At 40.0% G+C, this 25,057-nt stretch overlaps 1 protein-coding gene across 3 annotated transcripts in view; it reads right to left on the bottom strand.

Moving 5' to 3' along the window:
• The window catches only part of MCTP2 (multiple C2 and transmembrane domain containing 2), a 284,499-nt gene that overhangs the window by 132,827 nt on the left and 126,615 nt on the right, over window positions 1–25,057 (bottom strand). For 2 of the 3 annotated variants that reach the window (XM_055417730.2, XM_088829687.1), the window contains exons 9-12: window positions 21,242–21,406; window positions 18,819–18,949; window positions 9,123–9,309; window positions 6,284–6,377 (exon numbers count right to left, since the gene is read on the bottom strand). In XM_055417730.2, coding sequence (XP_055273705.2) covers window positions 6,284–6,377; window positions 9,123–9,309; window positions 18,819–18,949; window positions 21,242–21,406 — 577 coding nt within the window. Of the gene's footprint in view, window positions 1–6,283; window positions 6,378–9,122; window positions 9,310–18,818; window positions 18,950–21,241; window positions 21,407–25,057 lie in introns of those variants that run through there. The other variant, XM_088829688.1, reaches the window with a different exon arrangement.

Genomic DNA, 25,057 nt, shown 5'->3' with positions numbered 1-25,057 from the left:
GTCACCTGAGCTGCTCGGACCGGGGAAGGCACAAAACGCAGGCCCAACCAAGTCTGCGCCTTTGTGGAGTACCCGAGGACCTGAACCTGAGCCACTCAGACCTGGGAAGTGCATGCAACCCAGAGCTCGGGCCGCGGACAGTTCCCAACAGAGCAACCTAGAGCCTGAGCAGCATAAACAGGGAAAACACACACGCCGCGAGCAGGAGCAATCCCACTGTAGCCGAGACGCTGTGCGCACTCCCCACAGACGCCAGGGATATTTACTAGCAGCGTCCCTCCCTCCCCACAGCACATCTGAACAGGTGAACCTATTAAAATGTCCACCACTGCCCCCGTGTATCAGGGCGGGAATTAGACACGGAAGAGACCAGCAAACAGAAGAGCTTAAACAGAAAAAACGGCCTTGGAAGTGACAGATGGAGAAGTCTTGAGCCTACTGCAAGAATGAGACAGAAAACCAGAGGCACAGGCTTACCTCCAAATCCTGAGAACACCAGAGATCTCCTGTTCCAGGGAACACTGACTGATAGGAGCTCATCAAACGCCTTCATACATACACTGAAACCAGGCACCACCCAAGAGTCAACAAGTTGCAGAGAAAGACATACCACAAAAATTTGCCAGCAACATAGGAGAATAGCCCTGAACTTCAATATACAGGCTGCCCAAAGCCACTCCAAACCCACTGACATCTCAAACTCATTACTGGACACTTTATTGCACTCCAGAGAGAAGAAATCCAGCTCCATCCACCAGAACGCTGACACAAGCTTCCCTAACCAGGGAACATTGACAAGCCACCTGTCCAACCCCACACACAGTGAGGAAACTACATAATTAAGAGAACTCCACCAACTGTCAGAAGACAGAAAGGCCACCCCAAGCACAGCAATATAAGTAAGATGAAAAGGCAGAGAAATACCCAGCAAGTAAAGGAACAGGATAAATGCCCACCAACACAAACAAAAGAGGAAGATATAGGGAATCTACCTGATGAAGAATTTCAAATTTTAATAGTGAAAATGATTCAAAATCTGGAAAGCAAAATGGAGTTACAGATAAATAACTTGGAGAAAAGGATTGAGAAGATGCAAGAAAGTTTTAATAAGGATTTAGAGGAAATAAAAAAGAGTCAATATACAATGAATAATGCAATAGATGAGATCAGAAACACTCTGGAGGGAACAAACAGTAGAATAACAGAGGCAGAAGACAGGATAAGCGAGCTAGAAGATAGAATTGTAGAAATAAATGAAACAGAGAGGGAAAAAGAAAAACGAATTAAAAGAAATGAGGACAATATTAGAGACCTCTGGGACAATGTTAAATGCCCCAACATTCGAATTATAGGAGTCCCAGAAGAAGAAGACAAAAAGAAAGACCATGAGAGAATACTTGAGATAATAGTTGAAAACGTCCCTAAAATGTGGAAGGAAATAATCACCCAAGTCCAAGAAACCCAGAGAGTCCCCAACAGGATAAACCCAAGGCGAAATACTCCAAGACACATATTAATCAAATTAACAAAGATCAAACACAAAGAACAAATATTAAAAGCAGCAAGGGAAAAGCAACAAATAACACACAAGGGGATTCCCATAAGGATAACAGCTGATCTCTCAACAGAAACTCTTCAGGCCAAAAGGGAATGGCAAGACATACTTAGAGTGAGAAAGAAAATAACCTACAGCCCAGATTACTATACCCAGCAAGGATCTCATTCAAATATGAAGGAGAAATCAAAAGCTTTACAGACAAGCAAAAGCTGAGAGAATTCAGCATCACCAAACCAGCTCTCCAACAAATACTAAAGGACCTTCTCTAGACAGGAAACACAGAAAGAGTGTATTAACTCGAACCCAAAGCAATAAAGAAAATGGCAATGGGCTCATACTTATTAATAATCACCTTAAATGTAAATGGGCTGAATGCCCCAACCAAAAGACAAAGGCTGGCTGAATGGATACAAAAACAAGACCCCCATATATTTTGTCTACAAGAGACCCACCTCAAAACGAGGGACACATACAGGCTGAAAGTATACGGCTGGAAAAAAATATTCCACGCAAACAGAGACCAAAAGAAAGCAGGAATAGCAATACTCATATCAAATAAAATAGACTTTAAAACAAAGTCTGTGAAAAGAGACAAAGAAGGACACTAATGATGAAAGGCTCAATCCAAGAAGAAGATATAACAATTCTAAATATTTATGCACCCAACGTAGGAGCACCACAATATGTAAGACAATTACTAACAAGTATGAAAGGGGAAATTAACAACAACACAACAATAGTGGGAGACTTTAATACCCCACTCACACCTGTGGATAGAACAACTAAACAGAAAATTAACAAGGAAACACAAACTTTAAATGATACAATAGACCAGTTAGAACTAATAGATATCTATAGGACATTTCACCCCAAAACAATGAATTTCACCTTTTTCTCAAGCGCACACGGAACCTTTTCTAGGATAGATCACATCCTGGGTCATAAATCTAGCCTTGGTAAATTCAAAAAAAATGAAATCATTACAAGCATCTTTTCTGACCACAATGCAATAAGATTAGATCTCAATTACAGGAGAAAAACTATTAAAAATGCCAACATATGGAGGCTGAACATGCTGCTGAATAATGAACAAATCATAGAAGAAATCAAAAGAGACATCAAAATATGCATAGAAATGAATGAAAATGGAAACACAACAACCCAAAACCTCTGGGATACTGTAAAAGCAGTGGTAAGGGCAAGGTTCATAGCAATACAGGCACACCTCAAGAAACAAGAAAAAAGTCAACTAAATAACTCTACATCTAAAAAAACTAGAAAAGGAAGAAATTAAAAATCCCAGGGTAAGTAGAAGGAAAGAAATCTTAAAAATTAGGGCAGAGATAAATGTAAAAGAAACAAAAGAGACCATAGCAAAAATCAACAAAGCCAAAAGCTGGTTCTTTGAGAAGGTAAATAAAATTGACAAACCACTAGCCAGACTCATCAAGAAACAAAGGGAGAAGAACCAAATCAATAAAATTAGAAATGAAAATGGAGAGATCACAACCGACAACACAGAAATACAAAGGATTATTAGAGAATACGATCAGCAATTATATGGCAATAAAATGGATAACTCCAAAACTGAACCAGGAAGAAATAGAAAATCTGAACAGACCCATCACAAGCATGGTACTAGAGGCTGTAATCAGAAATCTTCCAGCAAACAAAAGCCCAGGTCCAGACGGCTTCACAGCTGAATTCTACCAAAATTTAGAGAAGAGCTAACACCTATTCTGCTCTAACTCGGCCAGAAAATTGCTGAGGAAGGGAAACTTCCAAACTCATTCTATGAGGCCACCATCACCCTAATCCCAAAATCTGGTAAAGATCCTACAAAAAAAGAAAACTACAGACCAATATCACTGATGAACATAGATGCAAAAATCCTTAACAAAATTCTAGCAATCAGAATCCAACAACACATTAAGAAGATCATACATCATGACCAAGTGGCTTTATCCCAGGAATGCAAGGATTCTTCAATATCTGCAAATCAATCAATGCAATACACCACATTAACAAACTGAAAAATAAAAATCATATGATTATCTCAATAGATGCAGAGAAAGCCTTCGACAAAATTCAACATCCATTTATGATAAAAACCCTCCAGAAGATGGGAATAGAAGGAACATACCTCAACATAATAAAAGCTATATATGACAAACCCACAGCAAACATTATCCTCAATGGTGAAAAACTGAAAGCATTTCCCCTAAAGTCAGGAACAAGACAAGGGTGTCCACTCTCACCACTACTGTTCAACATAGTTCTGGAAGTTTTTGCTACAACAATCAGAATAGAAAAAGACATAAAAGGAATACAAATTGGAAAAGAAGAAGTAAAACTTTCACTGTTTGCTGATGACATGATCCTCTACACAGAAAACCCTAAAGACTCTACCAGAAAACTACTAGAGCTAATCAATGAATACAGTAAAGTTGCAGGATATAAAATCAACACACAGAAATCCCTTGCATTCCTATACACTAATAATGAGAAAATAGAGAAATTAAGGAAACGATACCATTCACTGTTGCAATGAAAAGAATTAAATACTTAGGAATATATATACCTAAGGAAAAAAAAGACCTGTACATAGAAAACTATAAAACACTACTGAAAGCAATCAAAGAGGACATTGATAGATGGAAAAATATACCGTGTTCAAGGTTTGGAAAAATAAATATTGTGAAAATGAGTATACTACCGAAAGTAATTTATACATTCAATGCAATCCCTATCAAGCTACCAACAATATTTTTCACAGAGCTAGAACAAATAATCTCACAATTTGTATGGAAATACAAAAAACCTCGAATAGCCAAAGCAATCTTGAGGAAGAAGAATGGAACTGGGGGAATCAACCTGCTGGACTTCAGGCTCTACTACAAAACCACAGTCATCAGGATGGTTTGGTACTGGCAAAAAGACAGAAATATAGATCAATGGAACAAAATAGAAAGCCCAGAGATAAATCCACGCACCTATGGACACCTTATCTTTGACAAAGGAGGCAAGAATATAAAATGGAGAAAAGACAGTCTCTCTAACAAGTGGTGCTGGGAAAACTGGTCAGCCACTTGTAAAAGAATGAAACTAGAACACTTCCTAACACCATACACCAAAATAAACTCAAAATGGATTAGAGAGCTAAATGTAAGACCAGATTCTATAAAACTCCTAGAGGAGAACATAGGGGAAACACTCTCTGACATAAATCACAGCAGAATCCTCCATGACCCACCTCCCAGAATATTGGAAATAAAAGCAAAAATAAACAAATGGGACCTAATTAAAATTAAAAGCTTCTGCACAGCATAGGAAACTATAAGCAAGGTGAAAAGGCAGCCTTCAGAATGGGAGAAAATAATAGCAAATGAAGCAATTGATAAAGGATTAATCTCCAAAATATATAAGCAGCTCCTGCAGCTCAATTCCAGAAAAATAAATGACCCATTCAAAAAATGGGCCAAAGAACTAAACAGACATTTCTCCAAAGAAGACATGCAGATGGCTAACAAACACATGAAAAAATGCTCGACATCCCTCATCATCAGAGAAATGCAAATCAAAACCACAATGAGATACCATTTCAAACCAGTCAGAATGGCTGCTATCCAAACGTCTACATGCAATAAATGCTGGAGAGGGTGTGGAGAGAAGGGAACCCTCTTACACTGTTGGTGGGAATGCAAACTAGTACAGCCACTATGGAGAACAGTGTGGAGGTTCCTTAAAAAACTGGAAATAGAACTGCCATATGATCCAGCAATCACACTCCTGGGCATACACACCGAGGAAACCAGAATTGAAAGAGACACGTGTACTCCAATGTTCATCGCAGCACTGTTTATAATAGCCAGGACATGGAAGCAACCTAGATGTCCATCTGCAGACGAATGGATAAGAAAGCGCTGGTACATATACACAATGGACTATTACTCAGCCATTAAAAAGAATACATTTGAATCAATTCTAATGAGGTGGATGAAACTGGAGCCTATTATACAGAGTGAAGTAAGCCAGAAAGAAAAACACCAATACAGTATACTAATGCATATATATGGAATTTAGAAAGATGATAACGATAACCCTGTATACGAGACAGCAAAAGAGACACAGGTGTATAGAACAGTCTTTTGGGCTCTGCGGGACAGGGCAAGGGTGGGATGAGTTGGGAGAATGGCACTGAAACATGTATATGGTTTGATGCATGAGACTGGATGCTCAGGGCTGGTGCACTGGGATGACCCAGAGGGATGGGATGGGGAGGGAGGTGGGAGGGGGGTTCAAGAAGGGGAACACATGTATACCCGGGGTGGATTCATGTCAATGTATGGCAAAACCAACCAATATAATATTGTAAAGTAATTAGCCTCCAATAAAAAATAAAATAAAAAAGCATGAATAAAAAAAAAGAAAAACTGCATCAGAAATTTGACCAGTAAAGAAGTCATGACACAAATCACCCACAGATACCTTTGAAAGCCAAAGGGACTAGCACATTATCTAATCACAGCAAGATTATTTGCAAACAATGTGAAAAACGTAAAGTGAGACAACCTGTTTGCACTTTTTCTTCTGTGACTCTGCTTGAAAGAATGATTTCTCTGTACATGCTTCTACTGAGTAAAACATTTCGGTTTGCCATCCGATCATTTCAAGGCAGTAAATAAATAAAAATGAAAAAAACAAAGATGAAAAAGATTTTTATACCTGAGAAATCTGCTGCTAAGAGATCTACCGCCTTTAAAACTTTCACTTGTAAAATGCCGACGTCCTTCATATCTTTCAGTGAGTTCTGTAAGCACTGCAGGAAGAAAGGAGATCGAATGAACACAGCTTTCTGATACACTGTTTAATGCCACCAAGTCCTACAGGGAGTACCTTCTAGATTTATCATCACCTTTCTCATGTAAAGCTAGGAGAAGTTCCAAAGCTCCTTATATCAGTCAACAGGGAACTTCAGCATTTGCAACAATCAGATTCAAACTGACTGAGAATTAATTAACTTCAGTTTCAAAATAAACAAATTACAAAGCACATGCAATCTACTTTTAACATCACCCCCTGGTGATAGCACAGACATCCCACCAGGAAAATGGGTGTGAAATGACACTGATTCTCTGTTACTTCTTATTTCTCTATAATGAAACTTTTAAATCACCCCAAAATGCAATATTATTCTGACTCGGTTAGAATAAACTTTATGGGTATCAGAGAACTAAACTTGGACCCTTCCTGGATACATACTACTACCAGAAAGAGTAGGGATGGAAAGAGAATGAATTTGCTAGTCCAGTTAGAGCCTAGTTGAGCTCCAGTTAGAGCAAAACCAGTATTGCTCTGTAATCACATTTACTTTAATTTTTAGTTGGCATGTGACAAAGCTCTAATATACCTACTGATAATTCTTAAGCATTTACAGAAATATTTAAATGTCTATCACACTACCTCATTTAGAAATTGTGCAAGAAAGAGATAAGCAGATAAATGCTCTTTGCCTGCCTCTAAAACACATCTGCTGAAAAAGATGTTCTTTCAAACCTTTGGATACAATATTTCCATCATCATTAGATAACTAAAAACCTGTGATAAGTTGATCCCAGAGATTTACGGAAGGGTAGTAAGACCCTTATTATTTAGGCATTTCAGGTCAGAATCACAAAAGCTTAATAACAGTTACGGTTTGCCTAACGTAATATGAACCACTCCTAAGAACTTTTAGAAGCTGCTTCTTCAAATAGTATTATCTTAAAAAAAAAAAAACTAGTATTTAAGATGGACACATTTGAAATAAAATATTTTCATAATTTTGAGGTGAAATCCCTTTAAAGATTGTCTATTCTCAAAACCTAAAAAAAACAAATCCAGGGATCTGGAACTTGTATCTTGCCATACAGTATTTTTTCCCTCTTAAACATTGGCCAGCTGTCTAGCTCAAAAAAAAACAAAACAACACACTTGATCTTTTTGATTCTACCTTTTCAAACCTCTTTTCAATTAGTACTCCCCAAATCTCGAGGCATTGTGCAAAGCAGTCATTTTGATCTTACCTACTGCCACCTTATAAATCCATGAAACTCCTCATGAATTTGGAAAACTGTGTGATTTGTCCATGGGAAATTTGGGGGACTTTTGCTTTATTTTCATTTGCTAAAGTAAAGTCATCAAAGAGAATATTAAAAGTGGATTTTGTCAAAACTTCTTTAAAGTATGTCAACCTTGCATGTGGAATCTTGTGTTGTCAATAAGATGCGTGGCTAGACTTTGTACTCCTGAAGACAAAGGACTATTCAATTAATCAATACACCTTGCACAGTGAAGGAGTCTGGAGACACTTAAGTTTACGCTGAGAATAATATTCCCATTAAATTGGGATTCATCTTGGCTTCATTTCCATGCCACTTTCTTAAAATGCGCCTTTCATGTGTGTGGCAGTAAAATAAACGTATTGATTTACAAAGAAGATGGAATAAAACCAGAATGCAAATAAAGACACCGGGAAAGCAAGAGCACATGAAATAATGATGATGACAAACCCATTTGATTCAAAAATGCTGAGTGGACTTTTAAGAACACTGCAACTAGTTAGGTAAAAATTCACAACCAGTTCTTATCCAGGGGAGTGTGGAAAAAGTCTCCCATGCCTCTCTAGGGCTTTGTTTTGCTTTATAAGACACAAGTACTTTCTCACTTGATCTTAAGAGGGTCTAGAAAAGTATGCACAACATTGCAAACATTAATATTTGGTTTATAAAAAGCAATTTTTGTGAATGTATATTAAAATTCCTAAAAATAATATAAATTATTATTTTTTTTACAAAATGGAAACAGACTCACAGATTTCAAAAACAAATTTATGGTTACCAAATAGGAAACTTAGGGGGAGGGGTAAATTAGGACTTTGGGATTAACATACACACACTACAATATATAAAATAGATAGTCAACAAGGGCTGACTGTATAGCACAGGGGACTTTACTCAATATTCTGCAATAACCTATATGGGAAAAGAATCTGAAAAAGAATGGATGTATGTACAAGTATAACTGAATCACTTTGCTGTAAAGCTAAAATTAATACAACATTGCATGAGTCTGACCAAAAAGTTCATTCAAATTTTTCCTAACATCCTATGGAAAAACCCAAACGAACGTTTCCCGGCCAACTCGATAAATCAACTATACTCCAATATAAGATAAAATTAAAAGACAAACAAAATAAAATAAAAATACCTATTCATATATACAAACATGATAAACAACCTTTTGCCCCCTTGAGGATTTCAATTTTCTCCAAAGAGATCCTGAATGGTAAATATCCAAACACTCTCTCTGGCTTTTAAATAGGAAGGCGGATTCTAAAATCTACCTTCACCTTTTCACTAACGCATTAACCTCCAGGTCTGATGTCTTGTTTTACGAGACATACCATTGAACTTTGGACAAAGACTTCTTTGGATGCAGTTTTTCAATTCCCAGACTCTGTTTCAGCTTAAATGTGGAGGTGGGCGTGGGGTGGGGAGGGGGCATAGCAAGGCAGAGCACTCACAAAGCGCTGGGCGATCTGCTTTCTCTCGCTGGGGTCTGCCAAGGGGCACACACACAGATCTGAGACCGAGACCCCTGAACAGGGCGTGAGGGTGACCAGCATCAGAAGGGTCCCCAGGCAACTTTCCAATGGCAGCTCCAAGCAGTTGGCTTGCTTGAGTGGAAGGGCTGAGATATCCACTTTACACCTGGAAAAGTTACCAGAAGCAGACAGAAAAGCGATTAATGCGTGGTGGCTGCAGACCCTCCAAAGCACCTGATTTTCATTTCATCCCCCCATGAAACCTCCCACTGTCTGGGCACTGGCTGGTTGAGCAGTGAAGGTTGCAGGGGCTCCCCTGGCTGCTAACACTCCCTCCTGGCCCACCACACCCTCAGCAAAGGAGAGAAAGATGTCAAGAAACTCAAAGAAAAGGCAGCATGGAGAAAGTGGCAAACGAACCGAGAAGCAGCAGACCTTTGTCAGAGAAAGCCTGCAGAAAGCTGATGAGATCAAGAACTAGGAAGAAAAAAAGTTTCAGAGTTTCAGCACTATAATTATGGGCTCTGGAAGGCTTCTCGGGGTTGTGTCTTTTTTTTTTTTTTTACCAGCCAAGAGAATAAGAGATGTTGGTTCAAAAAAAGGCGAAAAGACAGGAGCCTGTGCAAGCGGGAGAGGGTTAATGGAGAAACCATTTTCTTCCAGATTAATGCCAACTGGCGAGTTTTTATTTAAAGAAATGTGTTAAGGTGTTTTCCTAATAGGCACCGTTCCGCGGGGTTTCCCCAGGTGGGTTTCTGTTAGACAAATGGAGCATGAAGTGCTGTTGATTGATCCCATTTCTGCGGCACAGCCAGAAAAGGCTGCACCCATCTGCTATAAATTGCATGTTTTCCGCCTCTTAACAGTCAATGTTCTGGTGATGTTGAAATCCTCAAACACATTCAAATACAGAAGCAAACACTGAAGCGGGCGGCGGGAGCTGAGGTGCTAAGCCATTTATTTGCTTTAACTCGGGAAGTCCTGGGATTGCTTGGACCACACTTGCTTCGCTCACATCCAGGTGGGCGAGGTAGCAGGGCTGAGCAGAGGGAGGGCGGGCACTGTGTGGTTTTCGTTCCCATTTGCCATCTCTGGTTACTGAGTCAGATGACTATTCAAGACTTCATTAAAAACATGGATGCACCGCCTCGTAATGTTGGACGACAGTCTTACCCCACCACATTCATGCACTTCTGTAAATTTGCAGACAATGGCGAACAGGCAAACCCACCTCAGATATAAAGCAATGCCAGTTCTGAGCCACATGGACACAGAAAAAGTTCCAGTTAAATACATTTGAAAGAAAGCTTGCAATCCCTTCCCCATTAAAGAGAAAAACTACCAATATTAAAAGTCTATGCCTATTTTTAGTACAGAATAAAAAATATTTTTACAGTAAGGGATATGTACCTATAAAATTAAATTTATGTGGGTATTTATTTCCAAATTACCAAAAGTGATTCCAGTTATAAGAAGAGGTGGCAATTAGAACTTTTACATGTAATAAATTCATCATGTGTTTCTACTGAAGACATATTAAAAAATATATGCATATATATTTAAATAACCCTCTATGGTTTGAATCAAAAATTTTTCTGTAGTGGTAAGTAAGTTTACTACTGTGAACAGAGGGGTTAGTAAATTTTGTAATCAAGTATGTGAGTGGGGAGTTAATTTTGCTGGGGAAGAAATGTCAAGTGCTTTAATTGCGCCATTTCTACAAAACTGCTGCTGCTGCTAAATCACTTCAGTCATGTCTGACTCTGTGAAACCCCACAGACAGCAGCCCACCAGGCTCCCCCATCCCTGGGATTTTCCAGGCAAGAGTACTGGAATGGGGTGCCATTGCCTTCTCCGTCTAAAAAACTAAGGACCTAAATAAGTATAGCAGCAGTACATCTGTTTAATAATATTTGCTAAGCATTATTTTACACTGTTATACACACTTTCATTTAATAAAGCTCTTTCTATGGAAGGATGAATGATCCAAATTGGTTTAAGACTTTTCTCTGGTGGTAACCTTAAATAGAGTGTATATTTATTTATAGTCCTATTTAAAGGAACAGCTTCCTTGAACAGAGCAGTTTACTAATTTAAACAAGTATGAATCACATTTGCTTTTGTCTCAGAAATTACACATTTTCACAAACTTTTCAGTCATTTCTGCCCATTATGAAACTTTTGCACCTATCTCATATTTAAAGTTTATTTTGATAACAAAGAAAGAATTCCTATACAAAAAATAGCCTTGCCTATTTTAGATAAAAGAGCCACATAAACACCAGATGAGGGAATTTCAGGACAAACCTAATGGATTCTATATTCTCAGTTAATTAATGAGTGAATTCAATCAAATGTTTACTTTTCTTTTCTTAGTGACTTGAAAGAGCAAATTAAATTGATACATCAGCATTAGGTCAGTCAAAATTAAACCTTGATCCTTTTGCACACAGATGCAAAAAAAAGAGACCCGGTCTCCTAGGGTCCCTGTCCCATCATATGGATTAATCGATTCTTAAAACACCGACGTCTTTAGTCTTAAGAGTTAATGTAAAGCAACCCTCTCCCTCGTGTTAACCACCAACTCTAAGGATGACTTTCTATGAACTTTCTAGAACTGAATTGCTCTCTCCCCATCTCTTATATCCAGCTGGCTGCCCCCTTCACTTCCACATTCTGGAAGAAAGGAGGAAAGAAGGGAGTAAGAAGAAATGACTCTCATACAAAACCCTTTCCTTCAGGCCTCCCATTTTTCTGTGTCAACCTCTGTCTCCATGGCTTCAGCTCGTCTTCATGTTGGAAGGAGAACCAGAATGCTCAGGAAGTTAGTCAGAGGCAGAAGAAATACTTACATTAACCCCAAACTCGGAACTGGTTACTGTATGACCAGCAAAAGCAGTGGAAGAAAAAAAAAAATAAGGACTTCTCTTTCAGAATTTCAAAACACTTTTACCATAACATTCATTGAATCTTCTGAAGAGAGATGAGTATCATGTGAACAAAATGACCTTCTTCAGGTGCAAGTAAATAAAATCTTAAGATTCTGAAATACATTCACCAAAGACAAGTTTAATACAAAAGTTTTAAAAGGAGACTCTGGGCTGTTTCATTCATTTTCTACAGGGTACCACCGTCTACCCCGAGAAAATACTAAATAATCTGGCCAGCGCTTCATTCTTTCTCGCTGTTCCTGAAGCACTAGCCAGTCTGCTATTCTTTCCAAAGACTTTCTGTTACCTGTTTAGTAACCAGTTGCAAGTGAAGTGCAGAGCTGGCCCCTGAGGATTTCTAGAAGAACGAATCCAGCCCAGATTCCTCAGCAATGCAAAACACCCCCTCCTCCTTCCCTCCTGCCTGCTCGTTCTTATAAACACTACGCCCTCAATCAATCAGTTCTAGAATTTTGCAGGTATTGTCATATATTCTCTTTTGTATCCCCTAAATTTCTTCCCAAACTCTACCCAAAAGTCAACCTTGTATGAGGCTTGATAAAACTAAGCTTACTACTCTAGATGCAAATTTTCTTTGAAAAATAAACTCAGTTTTTGGATATGCAGTTTAAAAGGCTCTCATAATTAATGCTCCAATTATCATGAAAAACCACACCAACATTAATAAATGATGGGGCACAAAGATCATTTTTTCTGTGAAGGGCCAGAGAGGAAACAGTTTTAGTTTGGGGCTACATGGTCTCTGCTACAACTGCTCAACTCTCCCCTTGTAGCATGAAAGCAGTAATAGACAAGGTACACAAATGAACGCTGCTCTTTTCCAATAAAACTTTACTCAAAAACAAGCAGCCTTCTGGACTTGACCCACAGGCCCTAGTTAGGGGATCCCTGATCTAAGGAAATGCTAATCATTCAACTGTGATGAATTACAGCAGGGGACGTATTTAAACTATTCCCAGGTTAGTAGGTGACAGTACAGACACATTGACAAAGGTGTCAGAGATACTGACCTAAGAACAATTTAAGAGAAAAAATACCCTTAACTCACCACAGCCCAAGAGACTCAGGCCAACATATCCAAAGATGTGTTTCTTAACAAAAACCGATAAAGCAATGAAATTTATGAAACTGTTCCAAAAGAGACAATGTGGAAAACACGTATACAGAGAGCATCCATGCAAAACACATCAGTAACGAGCATTAGCCAATCAGGTCATTTCTCAGGGCATCTCATGTGCGGCTCCACTGGCAAGGGGAGTGACCACGTGTGGACCATAATTCAACAGGTGCTACACACGGCCCTTAGAGGACCAGGTAATCATCATTCTGAAGTCAGGTCGTAGATCATTCAGTCCATCAGCAGTCCACTGTGGTAACAAGCGGTGAACAGAAAGGAGCCAGGGCACCAGGGTGTCTGGGTCTAGCCAGGTCCAGCCATGGTTCACGGGCAGGAGATGGAATCCAATGGCTTTGTGACCTCACTTCCACTTTCTGCTCTAGTCTGATCGCATGACATCACCACTCTTCGCATTCCTTTCAAGTTTCTCAGAACGTCTTCTCCCTCCTAAGTCTCTGCCCATGTGGTCCCATCTTCCTGAAACATTCTTCCTCCAATCTGGTCAGGCTAACCACCACCCACGTTACAGGTCTCAGGTGAAACGGTCTTCTTCCAGAAAGCTGCTTGGACAGCACCAAGGTGCCACCCACAGCCCAGTGCCTGAGGACAGGATCCACACATGAACCCCCAGCTTTTGGTAGGATGTCTGATACACAACATGCTCAGTGTTTGCTGAGTAAAATGAATGAACAAACAAAATGAATCCTAGTGGCAAAATAAAATTCAAAGTCAAACACTCCAAATTACAAAGTCAGTGTTTCTTTTTTGTTAACCAACTGAATATCTTGTAGGGTCTATTTCCTACTCTATAAAAAAAAAGAAAGGGAAAGAAATATATGTACTGGATGCCTCCCAGATTCAAATGTCTGCATTACTATTCACCTGGAGAAAACAAAGACTAAATTACTTTTTTTTTCTCTGCAATCTTTATTTTTTTCTCTGCATATATTAAAGCCAGCCTCTCCAGCCCGTAGGCAGTTAATGTGCTGATTTAGCATTGTTTCTGACCTCCTGTTCCTGTCTTTCTCCATTAATCCCACTGCATTTTAATGTTTTAATTCAACACATAATTTTTACCATATCAGTCAGCCAAACCTGCTAAGTTCTACTTGCCATGATAGCTTTTAACCTCTTATTCATTACCATAATTCTATGTTTTATATTATAGACTGGTCAGCTTTTAACTTAAATGCAAGGGGGCAGAGAAGAGTCCTAGAGTTTTAAAAGCTGTAAATCTCAGAGGCTAAGAATGGGGGTGAACAGGAAGCAAATGGTGACTGTGTCAATCCTTGCTGTGAAAGCAGATCAGCGACATGGGGTGTGAACTGTCCAAAGAAATACCCTGATTCTCCTGCACATCTGAGTCACCAGCACGTCAGAGCCACTTTCTAAGGCACCACGTGGGACTCATGATTGGCTCTACGGCAGCCCAGTTAAAATGAGCTTGTGCAACCTCATTCTTAACTTTTCCAAACTAAGTCTGCAGGCATCTGTGCATGCGTGCTCAGTCATGTCTGATTCTTTGCAACCCTGTGGACTGTAGCCCACCAGGCTCCTCTGTCCACATAATTTTCCAGGCAAGAATACTGGAGTGGGTTGCCATGTCCCCCTCCAGGGGATTTTCCTGATTCAGGGATTGAACGCGCATCTCTTGTGTCTCCTGCATTCGCAGGCAGATTCCTAACCACTGAGGTACCTTGGAGGCTAGAATATTCTATAACAAATTAATCACCAGAATCACAGGGAGATAGAAAATATACTTTAAGAAAATGGTATGATTATGTTGAAATAGTACAGGTTGACAAGAAGACTAATCTGTATTTTTATTCTTGCCATTTTGTTTAAAAGTTGGAGCAGGTTATATTTAGCTTTATTTCTTACTCCTCCTAAAAATCCACTGGACCATTGATGGACTCAAAAGACTGTTTTTTTTTTTGGCCCATGAATAAACACCTGAGTTAGTAAACACCCTAGATTGAGGGGTGGGGTGTTGGTTTGCCCAAGCACCTTTATCTCACCAGCCCTGACCTCCTCAGTAGCAACCTGTGGCTCAGCAGAAGCCCACAGGTGGACCACAAGGACACAAGGAATTTCAGAAAGCTACCCATGACTCAGGAGAGCCTGGAGGAGGCTGGCTGCCATGGTGGTTGGGGAGGCGGGACAAGCCTGAACTATCACCAAGCTAGCAACCCACCAATGCCAACACAAATGCCAGCTATCACCATAACTGACCACTGCCCCGGTCTACCACTGTCCACAGCTACAAAACCAACGTCGGTCAGGCTAATCAACACTGTTCAGTACTCGAGTCAATAAATATCCTTCCCATCACATCCTGGAAGATAGTCACTGCTCACTTCCACCAAAAAACACACACAAAAAAAATTCCTATTCTGTTTTGAATAAACAAAACTGAGCTGAATTTTAACCAGTCATATCTAAAATACTTAAATAGCACAATTTAGTTGTGGGGATCTGTAGTTACTCTCCAGAAAAAAAAAAAAAATCTCAAAATTAATAGGAGTTATAATAGCAACCAACAACAGACATGGTTGCCAGTTGCCATGATGACCTTCAAGTTGGCTGAAGACCCTGTTACACAGATGGAAAAATCACAAGAAAGGCCACTGCCCAAGGTCTCATAGCTTTCAAGTGTTGTGGTTACCAGATAGCCCAGGAAACACAACTCAAAGCGTTCCTTCCCTCCTCTCACGATGCCTGCCAGGGGAAGCTTCAGTGGGGGAAGACTTTCTCAGAGAGGCTGTGTAGAACTTTAAACTGCCAGCATCTCCAAAGACAAATTATGAGACAGGACTGAGAACATTCAACATCGCCAAAGCCCCTCCTGACACAAACAGGTATTTCCTAACAGTTGGGGGAGAAAATAACTGATCCTTAAGAATGACAACAAAGAACAGGAAAACAAAAAGTGAACACTTTTATGTAAGAAGGAACAGTGAGTAACAGCTCGGTGATATCCATATGCCAACACAATCTCTCCTTTCACTATGACAAGCAGTGGTGTATTTTAGGGGAAGTCTCACCCCACCTGGAAGTTCACTCTGGGTAATGCTGTGTAGCCAAAGCCCAGGAGACACTTCTGTTATCTTCTGTACCTCAGGAAAGGAAAAAGGAAAAGGATGCCCAAAAAAATTCCTTTAAAGCCCATGAAGAGGAAGGGCAAAATGGCCACTGGGGCAGGTATACATCTAAGTTACAAACAGGAAATAGCTCAAATAATAAATGAAGACCCAAATGACAAAACATGGCATAAAAGGGACATCTCCAATTATTTTCTGTGTCTGTAAAGAAACTTAACACTCATTTGAAAAAGCATTTCCTACTATGTGAAGGAAACATGACGGCACAATGACACATGAAATGAAAGGCCATTATTCTCTGCACCTACTAAAATAACACATGGGCCATCCATCACCTGGGTCTCAAATGCCATCATTCAGATAACGCTTTGGGACACAGAGTTCTCTGCATCTGTGCACTGACGTGACTTATCCGTGCTCAGCTGGCTAGCACACAGTGTCTGATCCTTCTGCCGTGGGTGTTGGCAGCGCACGGGGGTGTCACAGCCATGACCAGGGTGGGAGGCAGAGAACACTTGGGTGTCGAGGTTATCCTGTGGAAACGGAGGAGTGGGGAGACTAGGAAAGCATCTGACAGAGAGAAACCTGTGCATTCTGGACCACAGGAAGACCTTTCTCCTGTGCAGGAGAGTGACAGGACCTAGTTTGGTGCCCCAAACCACAAATCTGGCCCTGCAGATCTCCAGGGAAGCATGGTTACTACCTACCAGAGCAGCAGAGAGCTGGGGTTGAGCAGGCTGCACAAAGCAATGGAACCGGGACCACAACACGCACACGGCAGGAAGAGCGCCCCGGTCTCAGCTGGAGGCAGCCTGGCCATCCTAGCCAGTGTTTACATGGAGGGATGAGCTGTGTAGGTGTGTGTGTGTGTGTTCCACACGATAACTGGGCAACAGTGTTGCCATTAGGTGGGTGAAAGCTCGGATTATTAAGTACCCTGGGACAAACCAGACTGTTCTGTCGACAGGAGGCCTCTGCAGACAAGCATGGGAGGAACATGCCATGCTTTCCAAACTTCCTCCTGTGTGTCTCAGGATAAGTTACTGAGACGGGATGGGATGAAAGTGCAAGGCGCTCAGTTGTGTCCAACTCTTTGAGACCCCATGGTCTATACAGTCCATGGAATTCTCCAGGCCAGAATACTGGAGTGGGTAGCCTTTCCCTTCTCCAGGGGACCTTCCCAACCCAGGTATCGAACCAAGGTCTCCCGCATTGCAGGTGGATTCTTTACCAGCTGAGCCACAAGAGAAACCCAAGAATACTGGAGTGGGATAACAGCAGCAAAAAGAACTGATGTTTCATGTAACCGCCTCTGCTAAGCATTTCACACAGAAAAAAAGCACTGCATCAGGTTTTGGGTTGGCTGGGGTGCAGCCTATTTTCACCCCTAAATTCTTTGCTGATAGAAAACCATAATATCTCTGGACCTCTGGGCTTCCTCATCTGAAAAATGAAGGTGTTCTACTGGATGAAGGGTATTCAATATTTTGTTTTGAGCAGTAAAACTCTTGCCTGGAATGAAGCCCCACTGCAGAGCACAGGTAAAAAGGGAGATGCTCTGGTTTCAGAAGAACCTGATTATCCTGAAGGCTGACCCCAATGCATCTCCCTGAACCCAGGGCTCCAGAGAACTTGGTTTGAAAAAGACACAAACAGATGTTGAGAGTCCTTTAAACGCTGTATTCTAAATTTAGGATGGGTTGACAAACTGGACGCATATGGGCTGAACAAAATACAGTGGTTTGATAGAAAAAACTTGGTCTTTGAAAACAGATCATCCTGACTATCACACTCACTACTCTGCCAAGATTCTGCAAACCTCAGCACTCCATTCCCTCATCTACAAAATAAGGATAATATTGTGAACTTGCAGGCTTCCCAGAAAGATCAGAGATGTATGCTTCCGCCAGCATCCCCTTCAACTGAGGTAGCCACAATGCAAGCAGAATCACATTTACCTATAGTCTTACTATAATCCTATATGGAAACCATTAATACTTGCAATATTTCTCATTATATACAAGTGAGCACCTCAATTAAGTTGGGAAGGTCCAAAGTACACAAATAAAACTGATCTGGCCTCCACAGATTTCATTATGATTTGCCACAAAGTTTATAGAGGACAGTGGAAAGTTTCCATCAATTTGGGACACTTAGCTTCATGGTGTTACTGAATTATCTGGTATTTTCACTAAATAGCAAAACCAAACTCATAGGGTGCATTGGAAACTGATACCAACATTTTCCAAAGAGTCTGAGATGGGACATTATCTTTCTTTAGAGAATTCCTGACACATAACGATTTTCTTCCACTGTAATCAATACTAAATGGCATATACCAATTAATAAATGAAAAAGTCTTCCCTGGGTTAAGGTCCAGCTAACTTATGGCTCCTTGGGGTGGGAATATGAGGTTTTACTCTAAGCTCAACCAGATAAAGACAATGCTATAGACCAGCCTCATGCAGACACGTCTCCCACCATTTAGAAAGCAGAAGAGACTCACGTGCCCAAACGTTCCTCATGCTTTTTGCTGTCCTTTCCCCACACTTCAATGTCCAATATGCCCATCCTGTCAGAGAAGTAGTGAAAGTCAAACTGTTCCTGCCACTGCGGATTTGCACTCTTACACAGTGTCTAGAAAACATGCAGTTATAATATTTATTTTCTTAAAATGGCATTCATCACTATAGCAGCTACACATTCATTTCATTTCTAAACAGCAGGAAGGCGATCATAATGATGATTATGATCACTCTTACACAGTTAAAATTTTCCTTTTTGGAAATGAAAGGCATGCCGCGGTTTTAAGAATTGGCAAAACATCATACTCTTTTAGCTGACCCCCAGATTCACTCATTTATCCACCAAATTAGAAACAGCACTGTTATCCCCAAAGAAACAATAAATATTATAGATAGACAAAAATATATATTTTTGATACATGGATAATATTTATTACACATATATAATAATGACTATTGAGCTAGGCTCTTTATATAATATTATATCTCAATAGACATTTTAAAGCTGTTCTCTCTTACAAAAGATACTCCTAATTGGTTAATCAAATGGAAATAACAATTTTATTGGCACATCCATTTCAGCGCTGGCTTAAGAACTATATAAATTAACAATTTGGGATCTTAATTAACATCTGTCAGATGCATTACATGAGAAACCCATAACTTGTATGTGACTGCCTATTTCTAAATTCAAGTTTCCTGAATCCAGTCACTGGAGTCAAGAGGAAGACTAGGAAATTCCACTGCAGCCAAACCTAAAAATGAATGTGCGTTGTTGGAAAACTCCACAAGCGTTTCCATGTTCTCCAAGAGTGACTTCAAACTGCTCATGTGTTTGACTCATTGGCAAGATTTTCACTTCTGTTTCATTTACACAGAGATTCAATTTGTGAATAAAAAGTGAGCAAAAACGCGGGCCGCTAAATACCAGGAACTCAGGGCCAATGATTAAATCCTGGGGCCAAGTTTCCTTGCATGGGAAAAAATGAACTGCTTAGACCTCGACTGCAGCCAACATCACATAATATTATCTATGCTGTTTTTCATCATTGTTGGGTTTAAATATATCAGATCACAGAGTTTAGAAACTATGCAGGAAAAAAGCCCATTTGATCACAAATTAAGTGCAATATTCCCCAAGGGGGAGTGCAGCAGATACTGGACTCTTTCTACGCTTCACCTTAGTCTAAAAGGGTAAGTGCGCTTAGTGATGAAAAATTTTTCCATAAATCCTTACCCTGATGCTGAATGGTTAAAGGAATCTTAATGGAGAGCTGTGGTAATCCTGGATACACTCACTGTGAGGTACAGCCTAAAACTGCCTGCTTAAAACTATCATCTGTACATGTTGGCCGTAACTGCATCAATTTTTTGCATTTCTCATAATCAATGATTCGTCAATATAAGCTTACTTCTCTACTCGTTGTGCTGAAGTAAATGACCTTTAACGTTTGATTTTGCACGGAAATTTGTGCAGCAGAGACAACCTCTTGTCCCACTAAGTCATTCTCCAACTGGTCTGCTTCAGTTAAGTCCGCTACACTGGAAAGCCCCAACTGCAAATACCCTCGGGCCTATTTTCAAAGTCTTCCACTCTGATGTTTTTCTTCCTATGTGGCTTTTGGCAAGTGACTTAACTTTCAAGTACCCTAGTTCCCTCAATCCATAAAACATAGGAAATATTCCTGTCTGATAGTTATGTAAAACTAATTAATTACCATGGTTTGGAGACTAGGGTTTTTGAAATAAAAACCACACCGAATTACTGAGATTAAAAATTAAATGGAATTTGGATCAGTGGAATAAGATGATTGATTTTTAAAGACAGCTTAAAAAAAAAAAAAGCTATTACTTTTGTTCAAAACAAATCACTTTTAATACTTTTAGATAGCTTTAAAAAAAAAATCAGAGCAAGAAAACAGCAGTATTAGATGTCTATTTCTGGTGTTCATACCAACAAGTTAGAGAGATCCAGGAGTGTATAATTTTGAAAATATGTTTAGTTAGTTTAACTCAAGTATTTTAATTCAACTATAACATATTACACTATTTTATTTTTGCAGGATTTCTGAAAACATTTAGTAATCCTTTTCAGCACAATCTCTGAAACACAGTTGTTTATTTTCAAAATGAAAATAAGCCAGGCATTCAAATCTATAGTTTAATAAGCTTTCTCTAGCTCCAGTGACTATATTAAAATAAATGACACTAAGCAATCAAATGTCCATATTAACAGACAGCATCTGTCTACATTTATTTTGTTTTCTGGGGTGCTCCTAATTCACACAGGTGAGTTAAAAATAAATTCTATTCTTGCAAAGTTTAGAGGGGGAAAACATACATTTTTTCCCCATTGTTTTCATCTTAAAGACACTGTTCTCCTTAAGGAATTGACAGAACTTACCTTACTTTTATACCTCTGATCTCCCAACTTTAACTGGACAAACATCTCTGCCACGCTTCCGCCTGAGACATTCCTTCCTTCCAACAAAGTTATACTTATAATCCCATTCCAGAGTTGGTTCTTTTTCAAGGACTCTGAGAGCCGGAGGTTGCGTATCAAAGAGGACTAAAGCAAAGAAATAAAGATGACATATAAACTTGCTGATAATTCTTGAGTGTGACTTTGGTGGTCAGAGGGGGTGGTCCAGCTTTCAATATTCATGAGAAACAGCACTCCCTGCCTGGTGAATGTGTTAATATTCCTCACTGGCTCTGCAAACCGGCAACCACAGTTACATGACTTCCTTCTCCAGCACTGGCCTTGGAACCTCCAGTGAAGGATGGACTCAAACAACACCTGCACCTGGCACCGGCCCTCACTCCCAGCCGCACACGCTCTGGTAGAACCTTCCAAATGGGCCTTTGGCTACTCTGATAGTAGGAAGGGAAGAGAGGCACTCTGGGAAACAGAGACATAGGAACCAGGCGCTGCTCTGCAGGGAAACAAACTACCTCTGGGCATTGAAATTACGGCTTTGAGTCTATCCTTCACACTTGAATCCGTCCCCGCCTCCCTTTATTTCTTGATGTGCTCAGTCACTAAGTCGTGTCCAACTCCTTTGCTAGCCCATAGGCCTCTTTGTCCATGGGATTCCCCAGGCAAGAATACTGGAGTGGGTTGCCATTTCCTCCTCCAGGTAATCTTCCCAACCCAGGGATCGAACCTGAGTCTCCTGTATCTTCTGCACTGCAGGCAGACTCTTTCCTGCTGAGCCTTATCCCTTAGGGGACCAAAAAAAGCCTAATAGTACTGCAAGAGTCACAGGTCAGAGACAGCCTATAATCAGCTTGACAGCCAAACAAACTTTGCAGATCTGGTGGGAGGGGAAGGTTGGATAAAAAACACAGACTAGGGCCTGGGACCCAGTAAGTGTTCAGTAACTGTTTCCTTATTATTTTTTTTCCTTTTCTACATCACACGCAGCTTAAACAGAATATAGAAAAAGGCAAATATCCCCTATAATTAAATTATAAAGAGGACAAACACACTTTATTTTTAATTTCCATTATGTAAATCTTCAAACACACACACAAAGAGACCAGCACAACAAACCTCGATGTGCTTATTCAACACATTTTGTCATCTTATTACATCTTTCCCTGCTTCCCTAATGTTTTCTCTGGCTGAAATATCTGAAAGCAAAATACTTATCTGTTTTTACATAAGCACCATGCCATGATCACACTCAACACAAGTAACATCTATTCCTTTAACATTGTTAAACACCCTGAAGGTCTTGACAATGTCTTTTTATGGTGAGTTTTTTTGAGTGAGAATCCCTGACCTGATCCACAGACTGTGTTCGGTTGGCAGAATTCATTCACATTCTCCATGGTAAGTGAGATGGCACACGGGTGGACGGCTTAATTTGAGGGAGAAATAAATGGGCTGAAGAACGTAGATGGTGTCAAGCATCACAGTAGAGCAATGAATTTCTAACACTATATATTCATTCCTGTCATCTGCTCACTATATCTTTGAGATCATTTAGGCATCAATTTGCTTGGACACTGGTTACTCACAATTTATCACAACGAATGGTATGTCAGTGCTGGGTTAATTACATGCCAGCTTACCTCATCCAACACACGTCACTCCACCCCTCTTAATAAATGATGCAATAATGCCGAGCGTTTGGGTCATTGTACGATTTCCTTAAACAAAAATATTTTACGGAAATGTATACTCCTAATTTCATATTTGTGTTGCTTTTATCTGGAAACTGGAATTCACATACACACATACACAGGTTTGAAGGTGCAGAAACAGAACAGAAAAGGGAGACGGGAAAATAATTTGTTTAAAAAAGAACCCTCTCTTCTTGAAAACAGGAACAATTCTTTCTCTAACTTCTATCAGAAGTTGAGTTATACAAAGAATACATTCAATCATGAAAAGCTATGAAATAAGGTTAAGTAACTCTGTATTTGTTAAAAACAATGCATACCATCAGAATGTAGACAGGTACATATATAAATACATATGTAGATGTGTTTATACTCTATGTGTGTGCATACAGATACTTTTAAAACATTCTCTAGCTTACTAAGCACACAGGCTGAAAACTTCCATCTTTAAAAAGAAAACGAGAATTTGATTCACACATCCTGCTGCACTTTCTTTTTCTGTTTCTTCTTCTTAAAGTTTGACTTGCCAACAAATAAGCTGAAGCATGACCTGTCCCAGGGCCATGCTTCAAAGTTCCGACAGATATATTCCTCCCTAAACACTGCAACTATTTCAAAATCCTTTTTATAAAGAAGGGAGTAATGTCCACAAGGGATCAAAGGGCATCCTACAGTCTGGCAATTGCCTAAGAAAAATGGCAGTGTTTCCATGAAATATGCCCTAAAATAATTTTGTGGCTTGGTATGTCCTAATTTCAAATTGGATGTTTATCTTGGAAAGGCTTCTATCTAACTTGTCCATAAAACAGCCCCACTTAGCTCTATGAGCTCTGTGAAAATGGAATCCAAAGCTGGTTATTAACGGGGCCCAGAGATAGGTTCCATATGGCGGAACAGCATGGGAGGGCAAAGCAAAGGCCTACACCAGGCCAGGCTTGGCTGGAGCTCCTGATCAATCCAGGGACACTCGTTGCATTACACTCTAACATCTGGATTATTGCTTGTAATGTCCCTGGGAAATATCCACTTTCCATCAAAGCCTTTATCTATCTCAGTCGGACTTTGAACATTTTAGCATTTAATGCAGTCATGTTTGATGTGATGGACTTGCTCTTCGCCATCCAAGATTTTTTTTTCCCTTGCTAAAGGTGGGGTAGGAAAAGAGAAGTATTTATTGCACACTTCACAGATAGAAAAGGACACAGGACTTTTATTCTACGTATTTCACCCTAAATATTTCTGCAAAGCCCTCTACGAGGTTATGTCCAAAAAAAAGTTTCATCTGCAAGCGATGCAGTCTAGGATGTGAGCATGAGCTTTAAACACGTTTCTTAATCACTTGCGCATTTCTCTTCCACCCTGAGACTTGTGATGAGGTTTAAGAGGCAGGGTCTGGGGTGGGGGTTGGCACCTGGACCATCCTGTCTGTGCTCAGATGCAGAGCTGGGTTCTCCAGAACTTTTGCGTTCCTCAAACACCCCAATTCTCCCCACCATAAATTGACTCCTCTGCACTCACACTGTTAGCTCAATAGCTCAAGTTTTCATGCCTGTGCCCGAGCCCTGTAAGTGAAATTTGTCATCTTAATGCAGCCTGGAATGTGAAAGGAGAGAAGGAAATGACCCATCAAAGGGAGAAACCCACCCCACCTAAGCTGAAACAAACACCAGGAGATAGAACAAAGCTTCTGGGTCCTGACCCTAATTTCTCAGCAGACATAATGGATAAAATTGAGCCCAGCAGGGTTTTGCTATTTTTCTCCTTCCTCCCAGAGGATCAGAACCTTTTACTATTTCTATGTGGATTCATTCATCGGCTCTCTTCCGAAGGCCCCCACCCATGCCAAATCTACTCCCGGAAAGAGTGACTCTTTCCTGAAACGTGCAACTTAGTTATGACTAAGGGAAAACAAGTTGGGATATTTAACTTAGAAACATACTAACTTTTGTAAAAAATGAAACAGATTCCAAAACATTAATTTACTCCCAGGTCATGAAAATTTCACAGGAAGAGAAAGAAGGGAGAAAGACGGAAGGTACAGGCTGTGGGGCTTTTCTGCTCACTTGCAGCAGGTGGAAAATTCTCAGGA

Source organism: Moschus berezovskii, chromosome 21, assembly GCF_049115385.1.
Source record: "Moschus berezovskii isolate FMDL1 chromosome 21, NW_MosBer_1.0, whole genome shotgun sequence".
Lineage (NCBI taxonomy): Eukaryota > Metazoa > Chordata > Mammalia > Artiodactyla > Moschidae > Moschus > Moschus berezovskii.
This window is presented reverse-complemented; position numbering and strand designations above follow the sequence as displayed.